The sequence below is a fragment of the Polyodon spathula genome, chromosome 4, assembly GCF_017654505.1.
Source record: "Polyodon spathula isolate WHYD16114869_AA chromosome 4, ASM1765450v1, whole genome shotgun sequence".
Lineage (NCBI taxonomy): Eukaryota > Metazoa > Chordata > Actinopteri > Acipenseriformes > Polyodontidae > Polyodon > Polyodon spathula.
The window spans coordinates 69,099,548-69,125,320 of record NC_054537.1 but is presented as its reverse complement, the minus strand read 5'-3'; the positions used below and the strand labels follow the sequence as shown (position 1 = coordinate 69,125,320).

The window sequence follows — 25,773 nt, the reverse complement described above, 5'->3', positions numbered from 1 at the left end:
GAATAACACGCAGGACGGCTAAGCCGTTTACCTGTCACAAAACAACAGAAACCACACAGGTTTAACACAGAACTTACTTTACTTCTGACTGCTTCGAAACAGAGCACACCTTCTGCTTCCTACTACTCAACAGCCCCGAGTAGACTGGCTGCTGACTATTTATACCCTGCACCTGGTCCTAATTTGTAATATTCCCCAGGTGCTGGTGACAATTAAACAATAAAATAATTAACAAGAATGTTCATTTGCACCTGTTTTTGGCAGGGAAACTATTAATCCCTTCCCTGCCGTATTACTATATATACAGCTCTGGAAAAAGTTAAGAGACCACTGCAGAATTATCAGTTTCTCTGGTTTTACTATTTATAGGTATGTGTTTGGATAAAATTAACATTTTTGTTTTATTCTATAAACTACTGACAACATTTCTCCCAAATTCCAAATAAAAATATTGTCATTTAGAGCATTTATTTGCAGAAAATGACAACTGGTCAAAATAACAAAAAAGATGCAGTGTTGTCAGACCTCGAATAATGCAAAGAAAATAAGTTCAGATTCATTTTTAAACAACACAATACTAATGTTTTAACTTAGGAAGAGTTCAGAAATCAATATTTGGTGGAATAACCCTGATTTTCAAGTACAGCTTTCATGCGTCTTGGCATGCTCTCCACCAGTCTTTCACATTGATGTTGGGTGACTTTATGCCACTCCTGGCGCAAAAATTCAAGCAGCTCGGCTTTATTTGATGGCTTGTGACCATCCATCTTCCTCTTGATCACATTCCAGAGGTTTTCAATGGGGTTCAGGTCTGGAGATTGGGCTGGCCATGACAGGGTCTTGATCTGGCAACCCCCCATCCACACCTTGATTGACCTGGCTGTGTGGCATGGAGCATTGTCCTGCTGGAAAAACCCATCCTCAGAGTTGGGGAATATTGTCAGAGCAGAAGGAAGCAAGTTTTCTTCCAGGACAACCTTGTACTGGAAGAATGTTTTCCAGAGCTATATATATATATGTGTGTGGTGTGTGTCACATCTATATATATATATTGTATATGTATATATATATATATATATATATATATATATATATATATATATATATATAAAATATAATATATAAATTAACCATTGGTATCTTGGATTACTTACGTGACTTTAAGACTTGTGTAGGTCCAGGGTCAATCGACGTCCCCAGCTCCAGCTACAGGAAGAAGTAAAAAGCCCAAAGTTTTTGTGACAGAAGGGAGAGATGTGGCTCTGAATGGTGTGTGTGTTTTCTTCACAAGGGCTAATGTCTCTAAAGATATCACCACAGAGAATGTGCACAGGGTAAGAAACCTGCTCTTTCACATGAAAGAGCACTTTTTAAAAGTTCCATTAGTTTACATTCCTGACTTTTTGATACCTTCAAATAAATAATATCAAAATATGTTTCTTCAACTGAATTTAAGGTTTCAAATTATTGTACGAGTACTGCTTTAACAACTTGTACATTTCTTATCTTGCATGTAATTAATGAGAGAGAGAGAGAGCGAGAGAGAGAGCGAGAGAGAGAGAGAGAGAGAGAGAGAGAGAGAGAGAGAGAGAGAGAGAGAGAGAGAGAGAGAGAGAGAGAGAGAGAGAGAGAGAGATGTGTTACAAATAACAGCAAACAATCATGTTTACTGTACGGAGACACCTGACTTGAAACATCATCTTTCCTAACTACAGGAAGTGAACTTTAATGTTCTGGACACATCTGAAGTTGGACTGCTAAAGAGTGTGGAGCACCTTTTGTCTCAAATCTTTATTCCAACTCTGAAGAAGATGAACAATGGCTGGGGGGAGCTTTCTAGCCCACAGGCAACAGCTGTGAGACAAGACTTCCTCAGCTCTCTTGACAGCTTCGTGGCTGTCCTTGGTGGTGCCCAGGAGAGCTTAATGGAAAAGGTACAATTAGCTCATCAACCCTATAGTGAACATTGAATTAGGTGGTCAGAACAAGTTTGTATGCTTGATTTATTTAAATTTTAATCATAAGATTATTATATTTCTATTAAAAAAAAAAAAAAAAAAAATATAATATATATATATATATATATATATATATATATATATATATATATATATACGCTGACGCTCTTTATTTTGATAAAATGATATTCCATGATTTTATTTTTTATTTTTTTAATCACAAAAAAGACCTAAATACTCTTAACTGTCCTCTTTGTCCAAAATATATATTTGGATTTGTTTAAGGTGAACCTTAAAGAGTGCAAGACCTATGATTTAAAAACTCTCAAAGGCCCATCGGACTACATAGCTGTAGCCAGTAGTACAGAAGCCCTGGAGAAGATAGAAGCCTGCATGAAAGTGTGGGTCAAACAAATCGAGCAGGTAATGCAGAGCTTCATTTCTAGTGCAGTAAGTTACATTTCACTGTGATGCACCACCCCATTCATTAACAAGAGAAAACTGTGCATGCTTCTAGGTTCTAGCAGAGAGTGACCAGTTGAGGAAGGAAGCGGATGACCTTGGGCCCCGCGCTGAGCTGGATCACTGGAAGAAACGCATGTCCAGGTTTAACTACTTGTTGGACCAGCTGAAGACCCCGGACGTTAAGGCTGTACTAGGAGTGCTCACGGCAGCAAAGTCAAAGCTAATCAAGGTATATTTGAAAACATAGATACAGAGTTGATAGACTTGATTTGGGAATTTGGCTGCACTTAAGCAGTTTCTGCTTGAAAGGTTTCGATATATTCCAGTTAATTTGTGTTTGGCTTTTAGACTTGGCGAGAGCTGGACACCCGTATCACTGACTCTGCCAATGAAGCCAAAGACAATGTAAAGTACCTTTACACTCTGGAGAAATTCTGCGATCCTTTGTACAACAGTGACCCGGTGAGAAAAACACATCATTGTTGTTTTGTATGGATTTGTTTTTGTTTGTTGGGAGAACGTATAATTGTTTAATCTGTATCTGTGAAAATGATTAGGACTACCTCGTAAAGAACCAAAATGTGAATATTGTATACCAAAGCTGCTCAGTGAGCCTGTGACGCAGTCGGCCCGCCCCCAAGGGCACAGAAGGACTGTGCTCACAGATCTCCACGCCATGTTTCCTTTCAAGACTGACCTGATCGTAGAGCCGTGTTTAGATAATTATTGTTGCTTCTGTCTGTATATATTTTGTATTTATTGTGTTTTTACACAAATTATATGTCATATTTGAACTAATAGCTGTAATAGTTGTTAGTAATTACGCGCTTTTTGTGCACTACAGCCTGCTGCTCGAGTTAGTCCTTTCCAGGGATAAGTTGGCTGACTTTGTACTCTCCCCCCAAGCTGCATAGCTCTGGCTGGAGCTTATTTAAATTCTCTTTTTTTGCTTTTTAGCACAATAGAGATGTTTTATGTTATTTATGTCATTGTTTAACTGTTGTTTTTTGTTGAGAAAGTATTTTCTCTTTGTGTGTGTTTTGATCTTTTCACAGACTCTAGTTGCAGGCCTGTCTCAAACGTGGTGCTCAAGCACGCTTGCAGCAAGAACAGCTGCTTGGCTCAAAAGCACTACACAGGACCAAGATACTCGCTTCGGTTGTTGTTGCTTGAAGCAATTTCAACAACAGTATCTTGATGCCGTTATGGTGACAGCTCTTTAGCATCACCATTGCGTAGTCCATTCTAACAAGCAGGCTTCCCTCTGTCTCATGTGTGGTACTGACTGAGTGGTTTTGCTGTTGCAGATGGGCATCCTTGTACTTTGCCACCCGCGGTGACTGTGAACCGGTGGACCCGTACCAAACCCATACTGACCCGGTACTTATGTCACTGAACCGGTACCAACCCGATACTGTCCCGGTACTGACTCGGTTCCAACCCGGTACCGTACCGACCTGGTGCTAAAGCCACCAAACTGTATAGACCCGGTCCTACACGGTACAAAAGCCACTGAACCAGTACGAACCAGTCTGGTGCCAACCAGGTTCTGAACCTGTACTGTAAGTCCTGAACCAGTACCGACCCAGTGTTAAATACACCAAGCCGGTACCGAACTGACCCGATGCCTTCCAGGTACTGATCTGGTTCCAGCCCGCTACCGACCGGTGCTTAAGTCACCGGTCCGGTACCAAACCGGTCCTGCTCGGGTCTTCACATTCCCGATTGATATCTATAAGCAGATTGAGGCAGCACCTGTACAATTGTATCTGTACACTGTATTGGTTGCTCCTTGCATCATGCTCAGGTTCTATGCCTGTGAGACATTCAAGGCTAGTCTGACTATTGTTACTCGCCTGCAGTTCATGCTTGCCCCCGCTCCCCCCTTTTGGGGTGTAACTGCAACATCAGTCAGAACCCACAGGATGCTGCTCTGCTGCAAAAATGGGCTAGTCGCATGATAGACCCCTCCAGTTGGATGAAGGGTTCTACTCTAGGTACTTCCGAGTGCCCAAGCAGGGTGGTGGCCTCAGACCAATCCTTGACCTCAGACAGGTCAACCTGTATCTAAGCCGACGGTGGTTCAAAATGTTGGCAATGCAACAGCTGTTGCAGTCAATCAGGGCAGGAGTCTCTGGTTCACCACAGTGGACCACAAACTTCCTGTGGAAGTGGAGGCATTCCATCCACCTTTCCAGTCTGACAGAGAGCGGCAGCTCCATACTCCCTGCCCAGTGTGAGCCCTGGCGTACTATGTTGACCGGACGAGAGGTTGGAGTCAGTCTGAGCAATATTTTGTTTGCTATGTGGCAAAGTCCCATGGTCAAGCCCTGTCAAAGCAGTGGCTGTTCAAATGGATAGCAGACACGTTCAGGACTGCCTATGTGCTGGCCAACTTGCCCTCCAGAAAAGCTCACTGCCCATTCAACCAGAGTGCAGCTGTCAAGGACATATGTGGGCTACTCCCCAAACCTTCACTAGGTTCTACAGGCTGAATGTCGAGGATCCTCAAAACCCTGGTTTTGGAACTAGTGTTAAGGGCAGCTTCCCAGTCGACCCTTACAACACAGGCATTGAGGTGAGTTTCTCCTTCAAATTTTTCACCCGAGCTACTTGTCACTGGGGTTCTGTATGGTAAAGCACAGGGCAGCCTCTTGGCTTAGTCTTGCAGCATTCCAGTCGTTCTGCAATCTTGACCTTGCGACGGTTTTGGTAAACTCACCCATACAGTAATGGTTACATTTCATACTTCAAAGGGAATGTTAGGTTATTATTGTAACGCTGGTTCCCTAAAATAGAATTGTAACCATTAGCCTTCAAGTTTGCTGCGTCCATAATTGCAGCCGGCTTGAAAATGACGCTGAGGTCTGAAAGCGCCGTCCTTTTGTGCCCCCAGGGGCGGACCATGACTAGGTCACAGGCTCGCTTAGCAGCTTCGGTATACAATATTCAGGTTTTGGGTCTTTAGAAGGTAAATACCCATATGATAATGGTTACACTTCTTTTTCAGGAAACCAGGGTTATGATAATGACCTACTGTTTTCTTTCACTGTTAGGTTTCCATGGTAGATGCTATTCCTGGGCTAATAAATGCTATTCGAATGATTCACAGTATTTCACGCTACTACAACACCTCAGAGAAGATTACATCTTTGTTTGTGAAAGTAAGTTTAAATACTTTTTACAGAAAATAACAATAAACAGTGCATTGTTCATACTGGACCTGAATCTATGACACATGTTGCAGACATCTATAACCTGTAATCATTGCTCAGCTAGTAAAGTAAGTGTGATATGTCTTTTGCTCATTGAAGCTGTTCTGACAAACATATATGTGATATGGTGAAGTTTACAATCTGCTCATAAATAGCACATCTTTCTCATCTTTCTCAGGCCTTATAACACAGGCTGTCTCAATAATACTTTACAGTATACATTTGACTGTCCATTTTGCTATGACCACATCAGCTTTTGCTTGATAAGGCCCCTTCTGAATTCTCCACTCCCCTACTTCATTTCATACATTTTGTAATAATTAGACCAAAACCCAGATTTCTTAAATGTGAAAATGTGGTGATCTTGTACTTATTGATGCACAATCTTATATCTTTAGGTAACAAACCAAATGATAACAGCCTGCAAGGCTTATATTTCCAACCATGGAGCTGTTACCATATGGGACCAGCCACAAACCGTTGTAGCTGAGAAACTGAAGGCTGCTATTCGGTTGAATGAGGTACTGTATTCATAATGAAAATGTGCTGTACATATTCACTTCATAGAAGATGGTCGTGGCATTTTAGGTTTCTCATTCAAAATGTGAACGCTTATGCACTACATAAACATAATAACTGCCTTTCTCATCTAACTGCCCTAGGCCTGATTTGTCACCATGGGGCATATTTTTAATATGTTCAGCCTATATCATTTGAAATGAATATGTGACGTAAAAGTGTCTCGGGAGGAAGGGGGACCAGAGGGTTAAAAAAAAAGAAAAGAATCTTATAATATCAGAACGAAAATATTCTTACGGGCCTTTCATCCTTTGTGACTTACTAGGAGTATCAGCGATGCTTCCATAACACCAAACAGAAACTGGAGCAGAATGCCTCTGAGAGGCAGTTTGATTTCAGCGAGATGTACATCTTTGGGAAATTTGACACCTTTCAGCGGCGCCTCACCAAAATCCTCAACATGTTTAACACCATAACAACATACTCTGCCCTCGAGGATTCCAAGATTGAGGGCTTGGAATTCATGGCAACCACGTTTCAGGTATCTGAGTCTGCATCTTTGAGAGCAAATGCAAATAAAACATTTTTTTTGATAAAAATTGAATGAAAGTAGAAGAGTACTGACTCAAACTGTATCTGCATCAAGACTGTAGTGGAGAGAAGTTGACCACTCTTTTAAAAGTTTAATTGGAATATGTTTGTAGTTCCATCTTGGTTTTATCATTTTAAAGAATGTAAAAATGAAAGAATCTGTAGTTTTATCATTTCAGAGAGTTTTAAACATTAGATGTATCACAGGCGTGTTTTTTTTTACATTAATGTTATGCCACGTGTTTCCCATGCTACTACAGTACCATGCATTTAATGTACTTTTACAATGTTTGTACCATGGTGTACAACGATAAACGTTTATATTGGTAAGCAATGCCATGGCTGAATGCAGATTTTTACTGGGCCAATGTTGGGTTCTGCTTGACTGAAGTTCTGCTTATAGGGTAATAAGATTAATTAGCTAAACAAACTCACATCAGGGAGTTTTTGGGGAGGCTGACTAATGGATCTGACCTTGTGCAGTCAGGTTTTAGTTATGGCAGTTCTTACAGTGTATCTCTTTATTCCTTCCTCTGTACAGACTGCAGAAATGCAGGAAAAATGGGAGGTAATTTGTTCATTAGTTTATGTACTGGGTGAATGTGTTCTTCATGTATTGCATGCTATGTAAATGAACATCTTCAGCATGTGGGAAACTCGTTGGGATCACCACATGTTGCTGTCTATGTTTAATATGCTCCATTATTACACCTTTGATGTGTGACCTCACATTACTTTGTATTGGTATCCATTCACCATATCATTTTCACTGCTCTATAGTGTATACAATTCATATAATGTGTAAAAGATGACTAAGAGGTAGCATTCAGAAGAATAAACCATAACTCATGACAGATCTTCGAACCGCATGCAAGTGGTTTATTTATCTGCATGTCATATATCCATGTGTGTTGTTCATCTGGTGAATTTTAGGCACTCATTTTGAACATTTTACATGAACCTATTACTGCAGGTCTTTAACCCTACAGATAAATTAAACAAATAACTGAAAGGTCAATTTGCCTTACGTTTGAGAATACCAGGTTCAAATCTGGCTGGCTGGACTAACCAAAGCATCCTCTAGAATCGTTATTTTCACAGTGCGTTTACCCGAATGAGGTTTGTCAAAGTTACTTTGGAAAATGTGTAACGTCCCACACAACCTGCTTTTTTTTAAATTTAAATATAGTATGACATTAGCTCAATATACATTAACATCAAACACTAGGCCCTTTTGTACCGCATTTCAAGTTTTTAAACTTGCGTAAAAAATAAAAATCTATTTATTTACCCAACAAATAAGTATTGATTGGAAAGAAATTATAAAAAAAACCCCAAAATTATTTAAGTTTTTAGACTTCATTTTAGTTTGGAATTTTCAGTGCTGGCAGGATGCAGACTGCTTATTTCTCCATCTACTCCACAGTTGTTGTGAACTCGATGACTGCAGGTACTCTAGATTTACCTTCCAGGCTGCTGATATTCTTCTCTCTGTCTCTATGTTGTCACATGTTCCTCTTACTCATAAAAAGGCAAGGTTTGTGCCATCAGCAGGGCTGTGGTTATTGAAAACAAAAGTGATTGTGTAATTTATTTTATCATAAGGCCTAAGACTCAAGTCAAGTCTTTTGAGCAGAGAGTCGAGTATTTTCTTGCAGGGACTCGAGTCGAGTCATTTGATGACAATGACTCAAATTGAGTCACTGAAAAGTGTGACTCGAGTCATTAAACTCTGGCGTGCGCACACATACAGTAAAACAGAATTTTTTTGTGGCAACTTCATTTCGCTAATGGCCTTTTAAGATAAATTTTTGCTGCAATAAATGGTTGAGCTTCTTTTTCTTTTAATGAATAATATATTTCATGTATGCCTCGCTTAAACAATACCCAATTTCCTGAAAATTTTGTGTAGTGATTTTTATATAGACTATATATATATATATATATATATATATATATATATATTTTTCTTGCGACTTTCTGTTACGTAGACTGTAATAAATGAGAACCAAAACGGTGAGTTTTACCCCTTCACGTTACAATGCCATTTCCACATTTTGTTTTATTTGACGTGTTAAAGTTACATTTAAGTTTTTGTTTGCTTGTTCAGCTACAAAAAGGCACAAGTAAACCTAATGTTATTACTTTTTGAAAACGTGTCGTTTGCCACTGTTTACTGTGAAGAAACAGCAAATGCAAGGAATTAAATAAAATGCAGTGTCAGCTTCGGGAACAAACAGAACAACATTTAACTTGAACTGCTATTTGGCATCCTTTGTTTTGTAGTTAATTTACTGGAGTAAAGTAAGGCCTACTCAATGTATTCTTTACTCCAGGGATATTTTTCTATTATAACGTTTTGCTGTAAAATAAAGCCACACACACAGGGCCCATGGCTATGTCCCCTGCCTCTGCTGCTTTGCTGTCTCTGCCGTTCAGAGCAATATAATGGCTTTTATTACTTCTTGAAAAACAAACGTATATTCGAATGAATATTTAAATTGAGCGAATATCCGAACATGAAAATTCTATGTTTGCCCCAGCACTTATAAATATCAGTACATACTGTATATTCTTCTGTGACAGAATATCATGTATAAAGAGAAACTTTATTATTAGTGTTCATGTGAAAAGTCATTTTAGCTGACCCCTCAAATGTTGAAAGGAAATATGAAAGATGGAAAGAATATAAAGGTGTGTTTATTCCCTGCTATAGAGTATTATTTAGATTTTCTAATTTACTTTATCTTTTATACATGTCTCTTTTTAAATATATTTTTAGACCATTGTGCTATCTATGAAGAAAAAACAATATAATTTTCTGGATCAGAGAAAGACTGATTTTGATCAGGATTATGACGAGTTTTGCAAACATACAGATGATCTCCACGTAAGTTACTCGCTATTTTAACTCTAATGAAACCCAGGATTGTTGTTGACAGAATAAGAAACTGACATTAATACATTATTTTATATACTGTAAGGCAGTACTAGATGGCATACTGTAACACAAAAGTATGGCTTATGATTTAGTTTAGTTTAAAATAGAACAGCTGAGCTAGAAACATGCCTCCTAATATTTACAGTGAAAATGTTTTTTACTTTCAGAGAAAAGCAGTCTTGTGCTGCATTGTAAATCCTGCAGGATTGGCACCCCCTAGGTATGAATAGCTGATTTATCTTCTTTCTACTTTCAGAATCAGTTGAAGACTTTTATGGATATTACCTTTGACAACATTCAAAACACAGAAAGAGCCTTGAATGTACTTAAGAAATTTGAAAGGTAATTATGTTGTTGTGTGTGTGTGAGCCACATGCCCAGGACAATACTGTTATTTTAGGTTTTTTTTGGTAACTTACACATGTATACTGCGTCATAATGTTTTTTTTTTTTTTATAACTGTTCCTTAAAAATCTACCACTGGCCATATTAAAGCATATTAAATCATAATAGTTTGCACACTTCTTGTTGTGTGTTTTTAATGATTTATTTATTTATTTATTTTGCACCAATGAATCTGGTTATACAGTAGAAATGAATTCCCTGACGTAAAGAATAAAAGACCTGATAAGCAGTCTTGTTTCCACACTCTCTTTAGCAAGCAAGCACCCTGTCCTGTGCCTGGACAAGTGTGTTCTGATCTGGTACATTTTGCACTAGATATGGGTTGTGTCAGTGTGAGCCACAATTTATTGGTGAAATGGGTCACAAAAATAAATAAATAAATATATTATATAGTATAGTATTCCTACTAATGGCACTTACTATTGCTTTTGTTATTTCATTTATTTCAAAGATTGGGAATACCTGACTTGGGCATTGATGATAAATACCAGAAGATCCTGCAGAACTATGGCCATGACATTGAGACGGTCTCCAAGATCTACAACAAGCAGAAGAACGAGCCTCCCATTGGCCGGAATCTGCCTCCTATCACAGGAAAGATCCTGTGGGCTCGCCAACTGTTCCAACGGATACAGGAGCCCATGAATCTCTTCCAGCAACATCCTAACATCCTGCAGACGGCAGAAGCCAAGCGCATCATCCGCAACTACAATAAGGTGGCCAAGGTGCTGCTGGAGTTTGAGGTGCTCTACCACAGAGGATGGCTCAAACAGGTACTGTATAACACAATAAAATACATTTTTTTTGGTGTGTAATTTTTTGAATTGGTGAAAATACATAGAACTGAGACCGCTGGGATAAGTTTCACGGTGACATAAATTAATACTTGCATCATATTGAACCAAAACAAATATAGCAGATGTTATTTTCTAGGGGATATCATGTTTTGTGATTGCTGATATAAATGAAAGCGTCATGCATGTTTAAATACTGAGGTGTATTTTAGATACTTAGTTGTCTGTTGTGTTTTGTTTCTTCACAGGTTGAGATGGCAAAAGCGGGGCTGCAGGCATCTCTACTGGTGAAGGCTCCTGAATCCGGTGAACTGTTTGTGAACTTTGACCCTCAGATACTGACTTTAATCCGGGAGACAGAGTGCATGGCTAGAATGGGACTGGAAATTCCTCCATTTGCTAGGGCACTTCAACAGAAACAGGACATTTTTAAGAAGAACTATAATAAGTTGCAGGCAAGTCCTTTTTACAGAAAATGTATTTCAAGATTTACACTGGTATTTCTGAACCTTTATCTTAAACACTAAAAATCTTTTTTTTTTTAAATTTAAGTGTGGGAAGGTTCATAGCCATAACAATGTCAGTCAAAACTACATACATATAAAAAAAATACAGCATTTCTATTTTCCTTGGATGATGATAATAATAATAATAATAATAATAATAATAATAATAATAATAATAATAATAATAATAATAATAATAATAAAAAAAACAAAAAAAAACAAAAAAAAAAAAAAAAACCAGAAATTGCCAACAGGGAAGCTCGTATAGGTGGTGAAGATGAGACTAATAAAAGTCTCTAACCTTCATCAACACATTGATTAAAAAAAACAAAAAAACCCTTGTTGCATGACTAATTTAAAAGGTCTTCAGCAGCTAGGCTTGCGGCTATGAACCTTACTGAGCTGAAACTTAAATAAAAATTTAAAATTAAATAACGTAATGAAAAACAGAAACAAGACAACAACTGAGAAAGAGAATAATACATTTTTAAAACACATCCTACCTTTCACACCAATATATTTTGACCGAATCCATGTTGTTATGGTAACAAGTAGTTTGTATGGCTGCAGACCATATATATTGTATTTTGTTACATTTTGAACCATTCTTGTTTTGACAATTCACAGATGATTTTGACAGAGAACACCCGAGTGAGATCAAAAATCCAAAGTGTATTTGAGCAACTCATGGTGCCTCATTTAGCGAAAGTGGTTGATGCCATACAGCCGGGTTTAACCTCACTAAACTGGACTTCCTTGAACATAGAGAAATATTTAAATAGAATTTCGAAAGCTCTGGGTAAGTAATCATTTTAAAATTAAGTTAAAGAAAGTCTTTCAAAAAAAAAAATCCTGCATTACAATATAAGTACATTTGGGGATTGATTTAGTCTGTGCTATTTTTCCTTAAACCAAGTACTGAAGAGGTAACTATAGACATGTGGTCTTTTAAAATGATTTGATTTTTATTCTCTTAAAATGGTTTGTCTTCTCTCCTGAATAATTATTCTTAAACTACCAGCAGGACTAGGTATATACAGTAGTTGCAGAGGAATTGCTTATCACAGGGTAGTTTCTGTTGCGAGCCACCAGTCTTAATGTCTTTGTCTTTATTTTACAGCTGAGCTGGAGCTTCTGACGGACCGTGCGAATGATCTGGTGGAGTTCCGGATTGATGCGGTGCTGCAGGAGATGAGCTCAATAACTCTGTGTAAACTACCGGAGGATGACCCAGTCACATGTGATGAGTTTGTGCAGATGACCAAGGTATAGTTTATATGATGGCTGCATGATGTGTTCTAGAACACAGTCTAGAGAGAACAAAAAAATGGGCCTTGTAGAGATGAAGAAGCCTGAGTAATTGAGGTTTTATAAAATTAGATGACATGGGGTTAGTGGGGCTCATGTCAAGGCTGAGAAGCCCTGGCTAACCAGGCTGCTTGAAAAATTGACCAAGTTGTAGATTGTCAATAAAGGTTCAGATAAGTATCAGTAATATGTGAGATAAATACAGAAGTACATTTCAATTACTTTCATTTTTTCCCCTTTAATTATAGGAACTCTGCATCAGGGGAGCTCAGTCTTTGCATTCTAAAAGCTCATTGGTTGAAGAAGCAGCAAATGAGCTGATCAATATGTTGCTGGATTTGGAACCGCAGAACAAAGAGGATGAGGGGAAGTCCAAAGAAGAGAATAGGAGTCAAAGTAAAACCGAAAAAGAGGAGAGTGAAGGTACAAAATGTAATGAGCCATACCAAAGTGTTAGGTGTGTTGTATAAGATGTAGGTGATTTATTAAATATCCTGCGTGTGTGTGTGTGTGTGATATATATATATATATATATATATATATATATATATATATATATATATATATATATATATATATATATATATATATATATATATATATACACACACACACACACACACACAGTACCAGTCAAAAGTTTGAGTACACTTGCTGGAAACTAGGTTTTTTTCATAATTGACAATGTTTTACATCATATATGTTTCTGTAAATACTTGAAAATGAAAACACATGTTACAATATACAAAACAAAACATAAGGAGTATCAAAGCAATGTTCAAGAAAATTGAAGCGTGTGTCTAACTTTTGGATTCCTCCAAATAGCCACCATTTGCCTTAACAGCCTCACAAACACGAGGCATTTGGTTAACAAGTTTCAGCAGGAACCTGGTTGAAGCTGGTTGAGGGTGCCGTGGACTTGGTAAAGATCACCAACTCTGTCACCAGCAAAGCAACCCCAGACCATTACTTGCCTCCTCCATGCTTGACAATGGGAACCACACATGCAGAACTCATGTGCTTACCCTCTCTACGTCTTACAAATACTCTGCGGTTGGACACAAATATTTCAAATTTTGACTCCTCGGTCCATAGGACCGACTTCCACTCCTCAAACGTCCAGTTTCTGTGTTTTTTGGCCCAGGCAATTCTCTTCCTCTTATTCTGCACTCTTAACAGTGGTTTCTTTGCAGCAATTCTTCCAGTTAGGCCAACTTCATGCAATCTCTTCTGAACAGTTGATGTTGAAACATCTGTACTTCTAGTAGCATTTAGCTGAGCTTGTATTTCAGGGGCAGTTAATCGCCGGTTTCGCAGACTTGTGACTCGAATGAACTTGTTCTCTGATTCTGAGGTCACCTTTAGCCTGCCTGACCTTGTTCGGTCCTCATGAGTGCCAGTTTCTTCAAATCGTTTGATGGTCTTGGCTACATCAGTTACAGACACTTGCAAAGTTCTTGCGATTTGTCTTAGATTGACCTTCATTTCTTAAAGTAATACATACTGTCTTTTTTCTTTGCTTAACTGAGCATATTTTGCCATTGCTGCTCCCTTACATTCAGGAATGACAAACTTGCGCCTATGCTACCTATATTTATAGTAATCATGGACCCTCACCTGTTAACAATAATTGGTGACAAAGGTTAATTAGGTAACATGCTAGTTAACTCAGAGAACATCTAACAAAGACACTTTTATACTTAGGCCAGTGTTCTAACACCATGTTATACACATTTCAGACTTTTAACTGACTTGGGCTTCAGACTGAAATCCCCTTGCTTTGGGTGACCATTTCATTGAAATTGACAATTGACAAGATTTATATTTTCATTGAAAAATTAAATTTTTGAATGCAATTCACTTATGATTATCAGCTTATATAAGTACATGTATCATATAATGAAATATTAAGTGTTTATAGACAAGTTTATACAGTTAAAAGCATAGATAATCATGAAAAACCTGGTTTCAAGAGGGGTACTCAAACTTTTGACTGGTACTGTTTTATATATATATATATATATATATATATATATATATATATATATATATATATATATATATATATACACACACATATTTTTTTTCTCATTCCATTGTCAGAGGAAGAAGATGGAAAATCTGAAAATAGGCTTTTCTCTCGAAACGCCAACACCGATCCCGCCTCTCCACTGATGAAGAAAAAAAAAAAAAAAGACATGATAGAGATCCTGGAGGAAGAGGCGCTGGAGCTGCTCTCCTACTTCAACCATCGCAACGTGGACGCACTGCTGAGGGTCACACGCAACACCCTGGAGACCATCCGCAAGCGTATCCACTCCTCCTCTGTCATCCACTTTCTGGGTATGTTTACTGGATAAATACAATACCGCTGCTCACGTAAAGCACTTTTTTTTGTTTTTTAACTTTTAACATTGCTGCGTACGTATGTAGTGTTCTATGATAATGCAATTTCACTCTTTATTTTTTATTATCAGCATAAAAGTTATAAAGATATCAAGCTCAATTACCACCTGATTTATTTTGTATGTCAAAATATAAACTACTGGGGATCTTTCAGGCAATCGGAGTGACAGTTTCACAACAACATGACACAAACATCAGCTGTACCATATTGAGTGTCTACCATACTTTATTATCAATATCTTCAGTTGACATTACCTACTTGACAAATCATACCTGAGGCATCTGTCAGAATTCCCTCTAGCTACATTAACAATAGAAGCAGTATAAAATAGTTCTAGGATGATGAACATCTGTGTTTGGGTTATATTGAGGTGAAGTCCTATAACTCTATAATGCGTCCTATAACTTATGTATATTATAAAAAGTTCCTACTTATTCTGACGAATTTTTGTCACTTGGGATATTCTCTAAAAAAAAAAAAAAACAACCCACCCCCCCCCCCCCCCCCCCCCCCCAAAAAAAAAAAATAAAAAAAAAAAAAAAACATTATTTTTAAAATAACTGTTTTTAAAAGTACAAACTACCCAACACCTTGAGCTTTAAAAAAGTATAGCTGGAAAGTTTTTAGAAAAGCCATGATAAAAGTATATTAAAGTGTTAAATAGAACATTTATTGATAGTATCATGTTAATCAACCTACATATATAAGGGTCATCATCAATGTCCCAATGTGTTTGGAAAAACTGTAGGAAAAGTCTGCTGTACTATATGAATGTTTCAGAACCTTTACTATGTACTGTAAGTAGGTTTTAAGGTCAGCTCGATTTTACTTTTCCATTTCATTGGTTCACAAGCGGAAAGCAATTCGGCAAGTAGGCAGAAAACCATCACTCAGCCCATCTTCAGGACAAACATCAACCTGTCCATCCCCAACATCAGCATGGTGCCTGCGCTGGACGAAGTGCAGCAGAGCCTGAACAGAGCAGTAGAGTGCATTGTTTGCGTCACCAAGGGAGTCGGGCAGTGGAGCAAAGAAAGGATATCCAAGGTTTGTCAGGGATATCGCTATTCTTTTTTTTTCAGTATCTTTTCTTAGAAGCACCAAAGTTTAAGAGAGCAAAGTTTCAATTTACTTAAATGTAAATATGCCATTGATAATACCTTAAATAGTTCATATTTTTAGTTTATCCCCTTTTGGTCTTTTAATAACATTTTTTGAAAATGTAAAAGTTTGTGTGAAGTTATAGAAGTTGCCCTACCAAAACTTTGAAAAAAAAAAAAAAAAAAAAAAACATAAAAAAATAGCTATGAAACTTAACATACATACTTAACGTACAGTTATGCATGTAGTGACTGAAGGGGATCTATAATGTGTGTATTTGTGCTTGAGTGCTAAACTTTACTGGTAGTGTGATTAAATATATTGGTATCTAAACAATGTTTTATATATGATATTGAAAGCATTCATGTCTTCTTCTTTTTGTCATTTAGAAGAAGATGAATGAAAGGAAAATTGCAGCTCTGAGACATAACAGCAAGGATACTGACTCTGATGATGGGGAAACTACATTCAGAAGTATCCATGGTAAACATAAATAGCGTTTGCATTGTCAGTTTCACAAAGTTATTAGAATTACGTTTTTTCTCTGGAGAGCTGTCTAATTTTCACATTGTCTATTGTCACACTTTTCTCCTGACTGTCATTGAGAATAAGATTATGAAGATAAGTTCACAAACATCACACGTCCCCTCAGTGTCCATTAAATCTTTGCCAATCGGCACACGTCACTTTCTGTTTCCAGTGTGTAGACTAAGCATCATGTTTAACTTGTTGCCAATTAGAAGTGAAAGCAGAAACAATGTTTCAGTATTTTTATGTTTCTCTTTCCAGATGGCAGTACGTCTGACATCTCTGCTTCTCTAAACTTGGTGGTCCCCTTTCAGACCAGGAACTACTACAAAAGTGTGTCTGAAAACAAGGAAATTGTGAAGCTGGTGTCTGTATTGAGCACTGCCATTAATTCAACCAAAAGGGTAACAATAGCTCATATGTTGTAAAAAAAAAAAAAAAAAAAAAAAAAAAAAAAAAAAGTGACCAGTAGATCCATGAAACTAAGACCTGTTCAATTAGATTCAGTGATACCTGGATACAAAGCTCAAAGGAAATTAAGTACAAAAAAACTGAATGGCCTTTTATGTTTTTTCAACACAATTGTTTTGAATACTCCAGTGCTATAAACATTCATTACAATTATTTCATTATTTAACAAACAAAACAAAAAACATCCATTCATATTGAAACCGTATTCTGGTGGAAGCAAAAACAATTATCATATGAAAAAAAATATTTGTAAAAGAGTGATATTACAAACTAATTATCATTTAATTATCATTATCATGTTCCCTGTTCAATAGGAGGTTCTTATAGCTCTAGAACATTTCAATTCTTATCACCATATCTGGCGGAAGGAGAGAGAAGAAACTATTCAGAAGTTTATAATGGAGAGGCCCCTGCTGTCTGAATTTGAGTCCCAGATTATTTACTATAGAGACCTAGAACTAGAAATCAACGCTGAACCTGAATTCATCACTGTTGGAGCCCTGGCTCTTTATACAGGTAAGAAGTCTCATCAGTGGCTGTTCTGCTTTGATCAGAGGTAGGGAGGTTGAAGATTGTACATTCTGGCATTCTCCCAGAGCACCTGCTTTTTTAACCTCTGTGCCATTTTATAGCAAATAATCTAAACACTAGTTTCGGCAAAATTGTATATTGATGTTGTGCATGTAATTATATATCGATAATATCAAAGTCTTCCAAAACAAAGAAAAATGTAATTGCACAATTGCAATCCACTCATTTGTTCATCCCTTTAAAAACTTCTACCCGATACAGAAATTGAAGGTTTCGGTGCTGACGCACACTTTCAATAACACACAAATAAACAAAACAAAAATAAACACCTTTGCACACAGTTTTAACCAAAACCCTATGGTACCTTTTTTTCTCTTACCATTCCCTGGTGATTTCTGCTAATGAAGCTGCAAGCTCTCTTTTTACACTGTGGCTGTTCCCAATTGACACCAATTATCTCATTTGGGAACAGCCACATGTTTTTGGCAGGGAGGATTTTTAACCTCCCTGCCTTGCTACACATCCTCAAGTTTGCCAAAAAGCACCTGGGTGATCCTCAAGAGTTCTGGAACAATTTTCTATGGACAGATGAGTCAATAGTGGAACGTTTTGGCCAACATGGGCCCTGTTATGTCTGGTGAAAACCAAACACTGCATTCCACAGTAAGAACCTCATAACAACGGTCAAGCATGGTGGTGGTAGTGTCATGATTTGGGGATGCTTTGCTGCATCAGGACCTGGATGATTTGCCATCAGTGAAGGAACCATGAATTCTGCTCTTCATCAAAGAATTCTACAGGAGAATGTCAGGCCATCTGTCCTTGATCTGAAGCTGAAGCGCAGCTGGGCAACAAGACAATGATCCGAAACACACAAGCAAGTCTACATCAGAATGGTTGAAGAATAAAAAATTTAAAGTTTTGGAATGGCCTAGTCAAAGTCCAGACCTAAACCCCATTGAGATGTTGTGGCAGGACCTGAAACGGGCAGTTTATGCTCGAAAACCCACAAATGTTACTAAGTTGAAACAGTTCTGCATGAAGGAGTGGGCCAAAATTCCTCAACTGCGTTGTGAGAGACTGATCAATAACTACAGGAAGCGTTTGGTTGCAGTTATTGCTGCTAAAGGTGGGGTAACCAGTTATTGAGTCTAAGAGGGCGATTACTTTTTCACACAGGCATTGGGTGTTGCATAACTTTCTTTAATAAATAAATGAAATAAGTATCAAAATGTTGTGTTTTTGTTCAATCAGGTTCCCTTTTATCTGATATTAGATTTTGGTTGAATCAAATATCAAAAATATGCAAAAATACAGAAAATCAGACCAGGGCAAATACTTTTTCACGGTACTGTGTGTGTGTGTGTGTGTGTGTGTGTGTGTGTGTATATATATATATATATATATATATATATATATATATATATATATATATATATATATATATATATGTGTGTGTGAGTATGTATGTATGTATATATGTGTGTGTGCGGGAGTCTGGAACCAACTCTGATTGTACAGTTCAATACAATGCCTAATTATTGGTTGTTATTATGTTATTAATAATACTGTCCATTTTTATACGCAAGTGTCAATGGGGTTTCTCATGTTAATATTTGTTCCAATGTTGCTGGTAATATTGTCTTGAAGTGTGACGTAAGTTTTATTTATATCTTGATTCCTATTCGGCTGTTGCTGATGGTACTACGCAAGTGTCAGAGGGGTTTCTCATGTTAATTCCTTCTTCCGAAGGTCTGCCTGTCACTCAGAACAGGAATGAAAGAACAGAGGGAGTGATTCGGACTCAGGTGCAGGTGGCAGACTGCGGTTTGCCCAAGCAAAGCCCGAAATAAGTTATTTTTATTTCGGGCTTTGCCCAAAGTCAGTGAACTGCCTGCATTTTGGGCTTTGACCGTAACATTATATATAACATAACAGACGTTAACAAATATTTACATATGAAAAGCATTAACTTACTTTAACTTAGTGGTTCTTTGCTTCATAAATATCCATGGAGAAAAACAAGGTCCTGTTACATATTTTTTTTTAACTTTTTTTTAATTCCATCATCATCCACCTCAAAAACCAAAATATTTCCATACTTCACTTCAGTGTTGTTAATTTTCTAGCCATTTTGGAAGTAATTCAATTTTAAGCTGCTCTGCATATACATGTTGACTCTCGACACCTCTAAAAGTATTACGTACGGTGTTAATAATGCTGATTATTATTATTATTTTAAGATGTTTTTTGATGTTTTTATGCTGTTTTAATGTCTAAAAAGTACATCTCATTTATAATACAAAGTTTGCATTTAAACCATAGTGATGAATAAATTAATAGTAGCGTAAGTAATCACACTGACAAAATTCAATGAACCGCTGACGCATGCGCATACCTTGAAATAATTAAAAATTTGTCTTGACACTAGCAACACTTTACGGACGGCCAATAGTGCCAAACTTAATGCAGCATGTGAATAATGTTTGGTACCTAAACGCCAATCGATGGAATAAAATGTTTAAATAATACTTGTGTGTGGTGTTTCTTTGCCCACGAGACTGACAGTGATTGATATGTATAAGGTTTATTGTATCTAATAAAAATAAACTTGATTATACTGCATTTTTGTATTTTTAGCAGTATTAGCGAACGTACGAGAATTTTGTATTTTTTTTTTAAATCCCACGGTATCGCAATATGAAAATGATTATCAATATCAAACAATATCAATTACTATTAAACACTGTTGCATCACAGGGTTCAATTTTGCAGTGCGACTGCACCATAATAAAGCAGACACATGCTGTTTATTAAAATGCATTCAATGAGTTGCTTATATTAAGTTATTAACACTTATATTACAGCTGACTTGAAGATGGCTCTGACTGCAGAGACAAAGGCCTGGATGGTAGACTTTGGGCGTCACTGCAATAAAAAGTACAGGACAGAGATGGAGAACATCTTCACCTTTGTGGAGGAAGCCAGCAAGAAGATGAACCGTCCAATTAAGGACTTGGATGACATCCGAATAGCCATGGCTTCACTGAAAGAAATAAGAGAGCAACAAATTGCTATTGATTTTCAAGTTGGCCCTATAGAGGTAAGACAAGCCTGTGACCTTAGAAGCTGCAAAATTGTGGCACATTAGACATTGTGGTCCTATACTAAGGAACAGTGCACAATGACAGCTACAGTGGTATAATCCAAAAGTGGAATTTTACCAAAATGTTTACATTGTAATATACCAATAATGTCACAATGGTATGAAACAACACATTCATTCTAGTACCTTGAAACTGTTTATTATATCTGTGGATTTTTCTAAATGTATCTCCACAATAGAAAATAGTCTGATGTCAGTGGTATCCAGAGACATATAAAGTAATTTCATATGTTGTCTTTTTCCAGGAATCCTATGCAATGCTAAATAAGTATGACCTCCTTGTGGCAAAAGAGGAGACAGAGAAGGTTGACACCCTGCGGTACACCTGGGAGAAGCTGCTGGTGAGGGGGAGTGAGGTACAGAACGAACTGGTGTCCCTGCAGCCCAATTTCAGAGGAGATCTCATCAGCAATGTGCAGACCTTTGTGGAAGACTGTGATCATTTTTACAAGGACTATGATGAGGTATATGGGAGACAGACTAACCAACCATTGTACTTTGACTTTTGTTAGTTTAGTTGGTTTCATTTTTACTTTCCTGATCAGAACAGTGGTATTATGCTAATGTTTAAAACTGAGTAAAATACTTACACTTTACATTGTTCAGAATAAATGTCAGAACATGGTCTAACAAAATAAATAAGTACATTTATTAACTTTCCAACTTGGCTATTGTTTCTCTTCTGCAGGATGGACCAATGGTTGTTGATTTAGCACCTCAAGATGCCAGCGACCGACTCATAATGTTTCAGGTATGTGATATAATAAATGGTTTCATGTAAGAAATCAATGTTGTTTTTTCTCATTTTCACACCTTAACACTAGAACTACCAGAGCAGTCTGACCGATCACGTTTTTTAAATGCTTTTTTCTCTACTGAATTGGTAGCTAAACGCCAGCACTTTTTGGACTTTTCCTAAATGTATGTATTAAACATCTCGAAGCATCAGTAGACCCCGGGTAGCAAAAACTTATGGAGATATAATACGTTATACTTAGAACTACTGGAGCTGTCATTTTGACTGTGGCAGTAAAAACAGTAGGCTTGGCTAAGTGTGCATGAGATAGCTACAACAGTATACTTTTTTTCAGACGTGATTTATTTATCAGCAACTGTAAAACAATACTTATTGCCTAGTGAAAATGAATAGACCAGCAAAATGACTGCCCAGAAAGTACTGTTGAATAGCCAACAGAACCAAACTCGGGCAAAAAATAAGAGAAGTAAACAGAAAACACTCGTATAAAATAAAACAGTCAAACAAATCTTGGGCACTGAAATTCTGTACTGTTCCACAGTTTCGGAAGCTCCCGCTGCATCCAAAAAGTCGTCTCTGAGCAGCTAAAACCATCTCATCTTATAGCCCAGCATTTGCATAAACTTGCAACATTTTAAACAATGCAACCAATCATAACACCCATAACACCCCCAAGTCTCGTGCTGTTACAGGTGTCCCTCACGTGTACCAAACACACTGTTGAAATGTTGTCAGAAACAGCGTGAGATGCAACAATAGTTTTATATGAATTGGAATATAGCGATTAAAAAGGCTACTCTGGTAGTTCTAGGTATATATGTATGTCTGGTAGTTGTAATGTTAACCTATTTTTGTTATCGTTAACATTCGATGTGGGTAGCAACTCAAAATAATTGGAATGGAAAGCTTAGTTATTCAGTGTATTTCAATACATTTATGAGGCTTTGAACACACATCGCAGTATACATTTAGAATTGTTTTAGTAAACTTTATTTCCTTCATAAAATCAGTAATGTTTGCTTGTCTGATTTTTTTAAAATGTATTTATTTATTTTATTCCACCAGAATCGCTTTGACAACTTGTATCGCAAATACATCACGTACACTGGTGGTGAGGAATTGTTTGGCCTTCCTGTTACCCAGTACCCTCAGCTGCTGGAAATCAAGAAGCAGCTGACCCTCCTCCAGAAACTGTACAGCCTTTACAATAATGTAATCGACACTGTCAATGGCTACTATGACATCCTCTGGTCCGATGTCAACATTGAAAAAATCAACAACGAGCTTTTGGATTTTCAGACTCGGTAAGAATGGAAATTGTTTATTTATTGTTTGGTGTTAAATAACACTGATTTTAATCTCTACAGTTTTATATTAACTCAGATGTATCATATACATAGTTATCTCACTAGTTTGCTACTCTGAGGAGTCTTGGGGATCTGAAGAAGTTGTTCACAAGTCTTCTATATTGTTTGCTACATGGGTTAAAAATTCGGAAGGTGTTTCTTGCTTTCTTCACCCAACCTAGATGCCGCAAGCTTCCCCGTGCCTTAAAAGAATGGCAAGCTTTCCTCGACCTGAAGAAAACCATTGATGACTTCAATGAGTGCTGCCCTCTACTGGAGCTGATGACCAACAAGGCTATGATGGCTCGCCATTGGAAGAGGATAACAGAAGTAACAGGACACAGCTTTGATGTTGAAAGCGATACCTTCAAACTCAGAAACATAATGGAAGCACCCCTTCTGAAATGCAAAGAGGAAATAGAGGTAAACCATTAAATAAGAGGTTTTGTGGGGCTGGTCTTGTCAGCTTTTTTTTTATTTTTATGACATTAAGTGAGCAGCAAATAACAAATACTTTCTTGGATGTAATAAATTAAGAATCTTCATTGACAAGAATTATGTTTTACCTTTGTGCTGATGACATAAAATAAAGACTATACTTGTTACAAATAAACACCAAGTGGAGAGCACCCATTAAAATACACTTTTCCTTATGTCACGGTTATAGTACAAGACTATTGCATTATCACAAAAAGCTGTTAAAATGTAGTTTAATAATGTGTGAACTGCTGTAAAAGGTAGTATATACTAGTCTGATTGGTAATATTGTGATTGAATGTTTTGTGTAGGACATCTGTATCAGTGCAGTCAAGGAACGGGATATTGAACAGAAGCTGAAGCAGGTGATAGGAGAATGGGATAACAAGACATTTACATTTGCAAACTTCAAAACTCGCGGAGAGCTGCTTTTAAGAGGAGACAGCACCTCCGAAATCATTGCCAACATGGAGGACAGCTTAATGATCTTAGGGTCACTTATGAGTAACAGGTAATGTAAGACTAACATTTATAGCTGGGTTATAATATAATATTTCATACTACATTCACTCCACTAAGCTGTGTAGACCATAACAAGAATTTCATAAATGTCAGATCTTTAAAACTGCTATGGTATTCGTATGTAATTTGTGAACTATCCTTTCTTCTACAGATACAACACTCCATTTAAGACACAGATTCAGAAATGGGTGCAAAACCTTTCAAATACCACTGATATTATAGAGAACTGGATGACTGTTCAAAACCTGTGGATTTACTTGGAGGCAGTGTTTGTTGGAGGAGACATTGCTAAGCAACTTCCAAAGGTAAGGGAATGTATACACAAAGTGTAATAACTTTTTTTAAACTGTTGCTGTGAATACATAAGTGTTGTTCAAAAGCCCCACTTTTATCAAACATAATTCTTTAAATACATGCACATTTAAAATAAAAAAAAAACAAACATTTTTTTAAACATTTATGCAGGCTCCAATGTATTACGCATCTGTATATCCATCAACCAACCTTTTATTGGTTTTCTTTTGTTAAACTTTTTCTTTTCTTTTTTGCACTGTAGGAAGCTAAGCGTTTCTCCAACATTGACAAGTCCTGGGTGAAGATCATGACCCGAGCTCATGAGATGCCCAATGTTGTGCAGTGTTGTGTGGGAGATGAAACCATGGGCCAGCTACTTCCTCACCTACTGGAACAGTTGGAAATCTGTCAGAAGTCTCTTACAGGGTAAGCCTACGAAATTTTATCAAACGTCAATTTCTTTCATAATGCAGTGGACTGTACAAGTGATCTTGTGAAACGACAAGACTAGACTTTTTTTTGCATATGAATAATTTGTGTGTTTATTTCAGCTATCTTGAAAAGAAGCGTCTGCTTTTCCCTCGGTTCTTCTTTGTTTCTGATCCTGCCCTTCTGGAGATTCTGGGTCAGGCGTCCGACTCTCATACCATCCAGGCTCATCTATTGAATGTCTTTGATAATATTAAAACAGTTCGATTTCATGATAAGGTAAGTGACACTATTAGCTTTTTGTTTTGCTTTGCTGCTCACGATAGTGTTTCCAGTGTGTTTTTGCCACATTCATTGCTTGGTTATGAAATATGTAGTGCTCATCTTGAGAGTATTTAATATAAATAAAAACATACAGGTAGTTGAATGCATGTGTCAGCCAGGTGAATAACGCATCAGCTTTTATTGCTGCTTCTCCTACAGGTGTATGATCGAATCCTCTCTATATGTTCCCGTGAGGGGGAGACTGTTGAACTTGACAAGCCAGTGATGGCTGAGGGCAATGTGGAGGTGTGGCTGAATGCTCTGCTGAAGGAATCCCAGAGATCATTACACCTTGTTATTCGCCAGGCAGCATTGGGCATTCAGGATTCCAGTTTTCAACTCATAGAATTCCTTAACTACTTTCCAGCACAGGTACATAATCTGAGTGTCTTGGGACCCAATGAATTGTGCATTTTAGTGTGTAAAGTATAATAGTGTATTTCTGTAAAAAGAAACCCAAATCTGTGTTGTATTTTTTTTTTTCTTTTAGCATTGAATTCTTGGAATGTTTGAAAATGCATTTACCTTTCTGTGTAATTTTCAAGCTACTTACAGAGATGTATTCCTATGTAAATTTAACAAGTTTAATGTACACCTTTTAAGAATCATTTCTTTCCACATTGAGCAAAGGTAGCTGTTCTTTGCCTCCTTTACCTTCAGACATACAGAAGATGTATCATGAATCATTGGAGGTTAGACAAATGTATGGTGGTGTTTT

General features: G+C 37.2%; 1 protein-coding gene across 1 annotated transcript in view; it reads left to right on the top strand.

The window, feature by feature from the left end:
* The window catches only part of dnah5 (dynein, axonemal, heavy chain 5), a 94,633-nt gene that overhangs the window by 10,023 nt on the left and 58,837 nt on the right, over nt 1-25,773 (top strand). The window contains exons 4-33 of the mRNA XM_041246737.1: nt 1,207-1,334; nt 1,716-1,934; nt 2,244-2,381; nt 2,476-2,652; nt 2,772-2,885; nt 5,480-5,587; nt 6,037-6,159; nt 6,483-6,698; nt 9,531-9,638; nt 9,946-10,031; nt 10,546-10,867; nt 11,137-11,343; nt 12,022-12,193; nt 12,515-12,660; nt 12,951-13,125; nt 14,806-15,045; nt 15,963-16,156; nt 16,600-16,693; nt 17,000-17,142; nt 17,524-17,725; nt 20,608-20,843; nt 21,152-21,370; nt 21,595-21,657; nt 22,729-22,967; nt 23,192-23,432; nt 23,798-23,997; nt 24,160-24,313; nt 24,565-24,728; nt 24,854-25,010; nt 25,215-25,427. Of these exons, the coding sequence (XP_041102671.1) occupies nt 1,207-1,334; nt 1,716-1,934; nt 2,244-2,381; nt 2,476-2,652; nt 2,772-2,885; nt 5,480-5,587; nt 6,037-6,159; nt 6,483-6,698; nt 9,531-9,638; nt 9,946-10,031; nt 10,546-10,867; nt 11,137-11,343; nt 12,022-12,193; nt 12,515-12,660; nt 12,951-13,125; nt 14,806-15,045; nt 15,963-16,156; nt 16,600-16,693; nt 17,000-17,142; nt 17,524-17,725; nt 20,608-20,843; nt 21,152-21,370; nt 21,595-21,657; nt 22,729-22,967; nt 23,192-23,432; nt 23,798-23,997; nt 24,160-24,313; nt 24,565-24,728; nt 24,854-25,010; nt 25,215-25,427 (5,198 nt within the window). The remainder of the gene's footprint in view (nt 1-1,206; nt 1,335-1,715; nt 1,935-2,243; nt 2,382-2,475; nt 2,653-2,771; nt 2,886-5,479; nt 5,588-6,036; nt 6,160-6,482; nt 6,699-9,530; nt 9,639-9,945; nt 10,032-10,545; nt 10,868-11,136; nt 11,344-12,021; nt 12,194-12,514; nt 12,661-12,950; nt 13,126-14,805; nt 15,046-15,962; nt 16,157-16,599; nt 16,694-16,999; nt 17,143-17,523; nt 17,726-20,607; nt 20,844-21,151; nt 21,371-21,594; nt 21,658-22,728; nt 22,968-23,191; nt 23,433-23,797; nt 23,998-24,159; nt 24,314-24,564; nt 24,729-24,853; nt 25,011-25,214; nt 25,428-25,773) is intronic.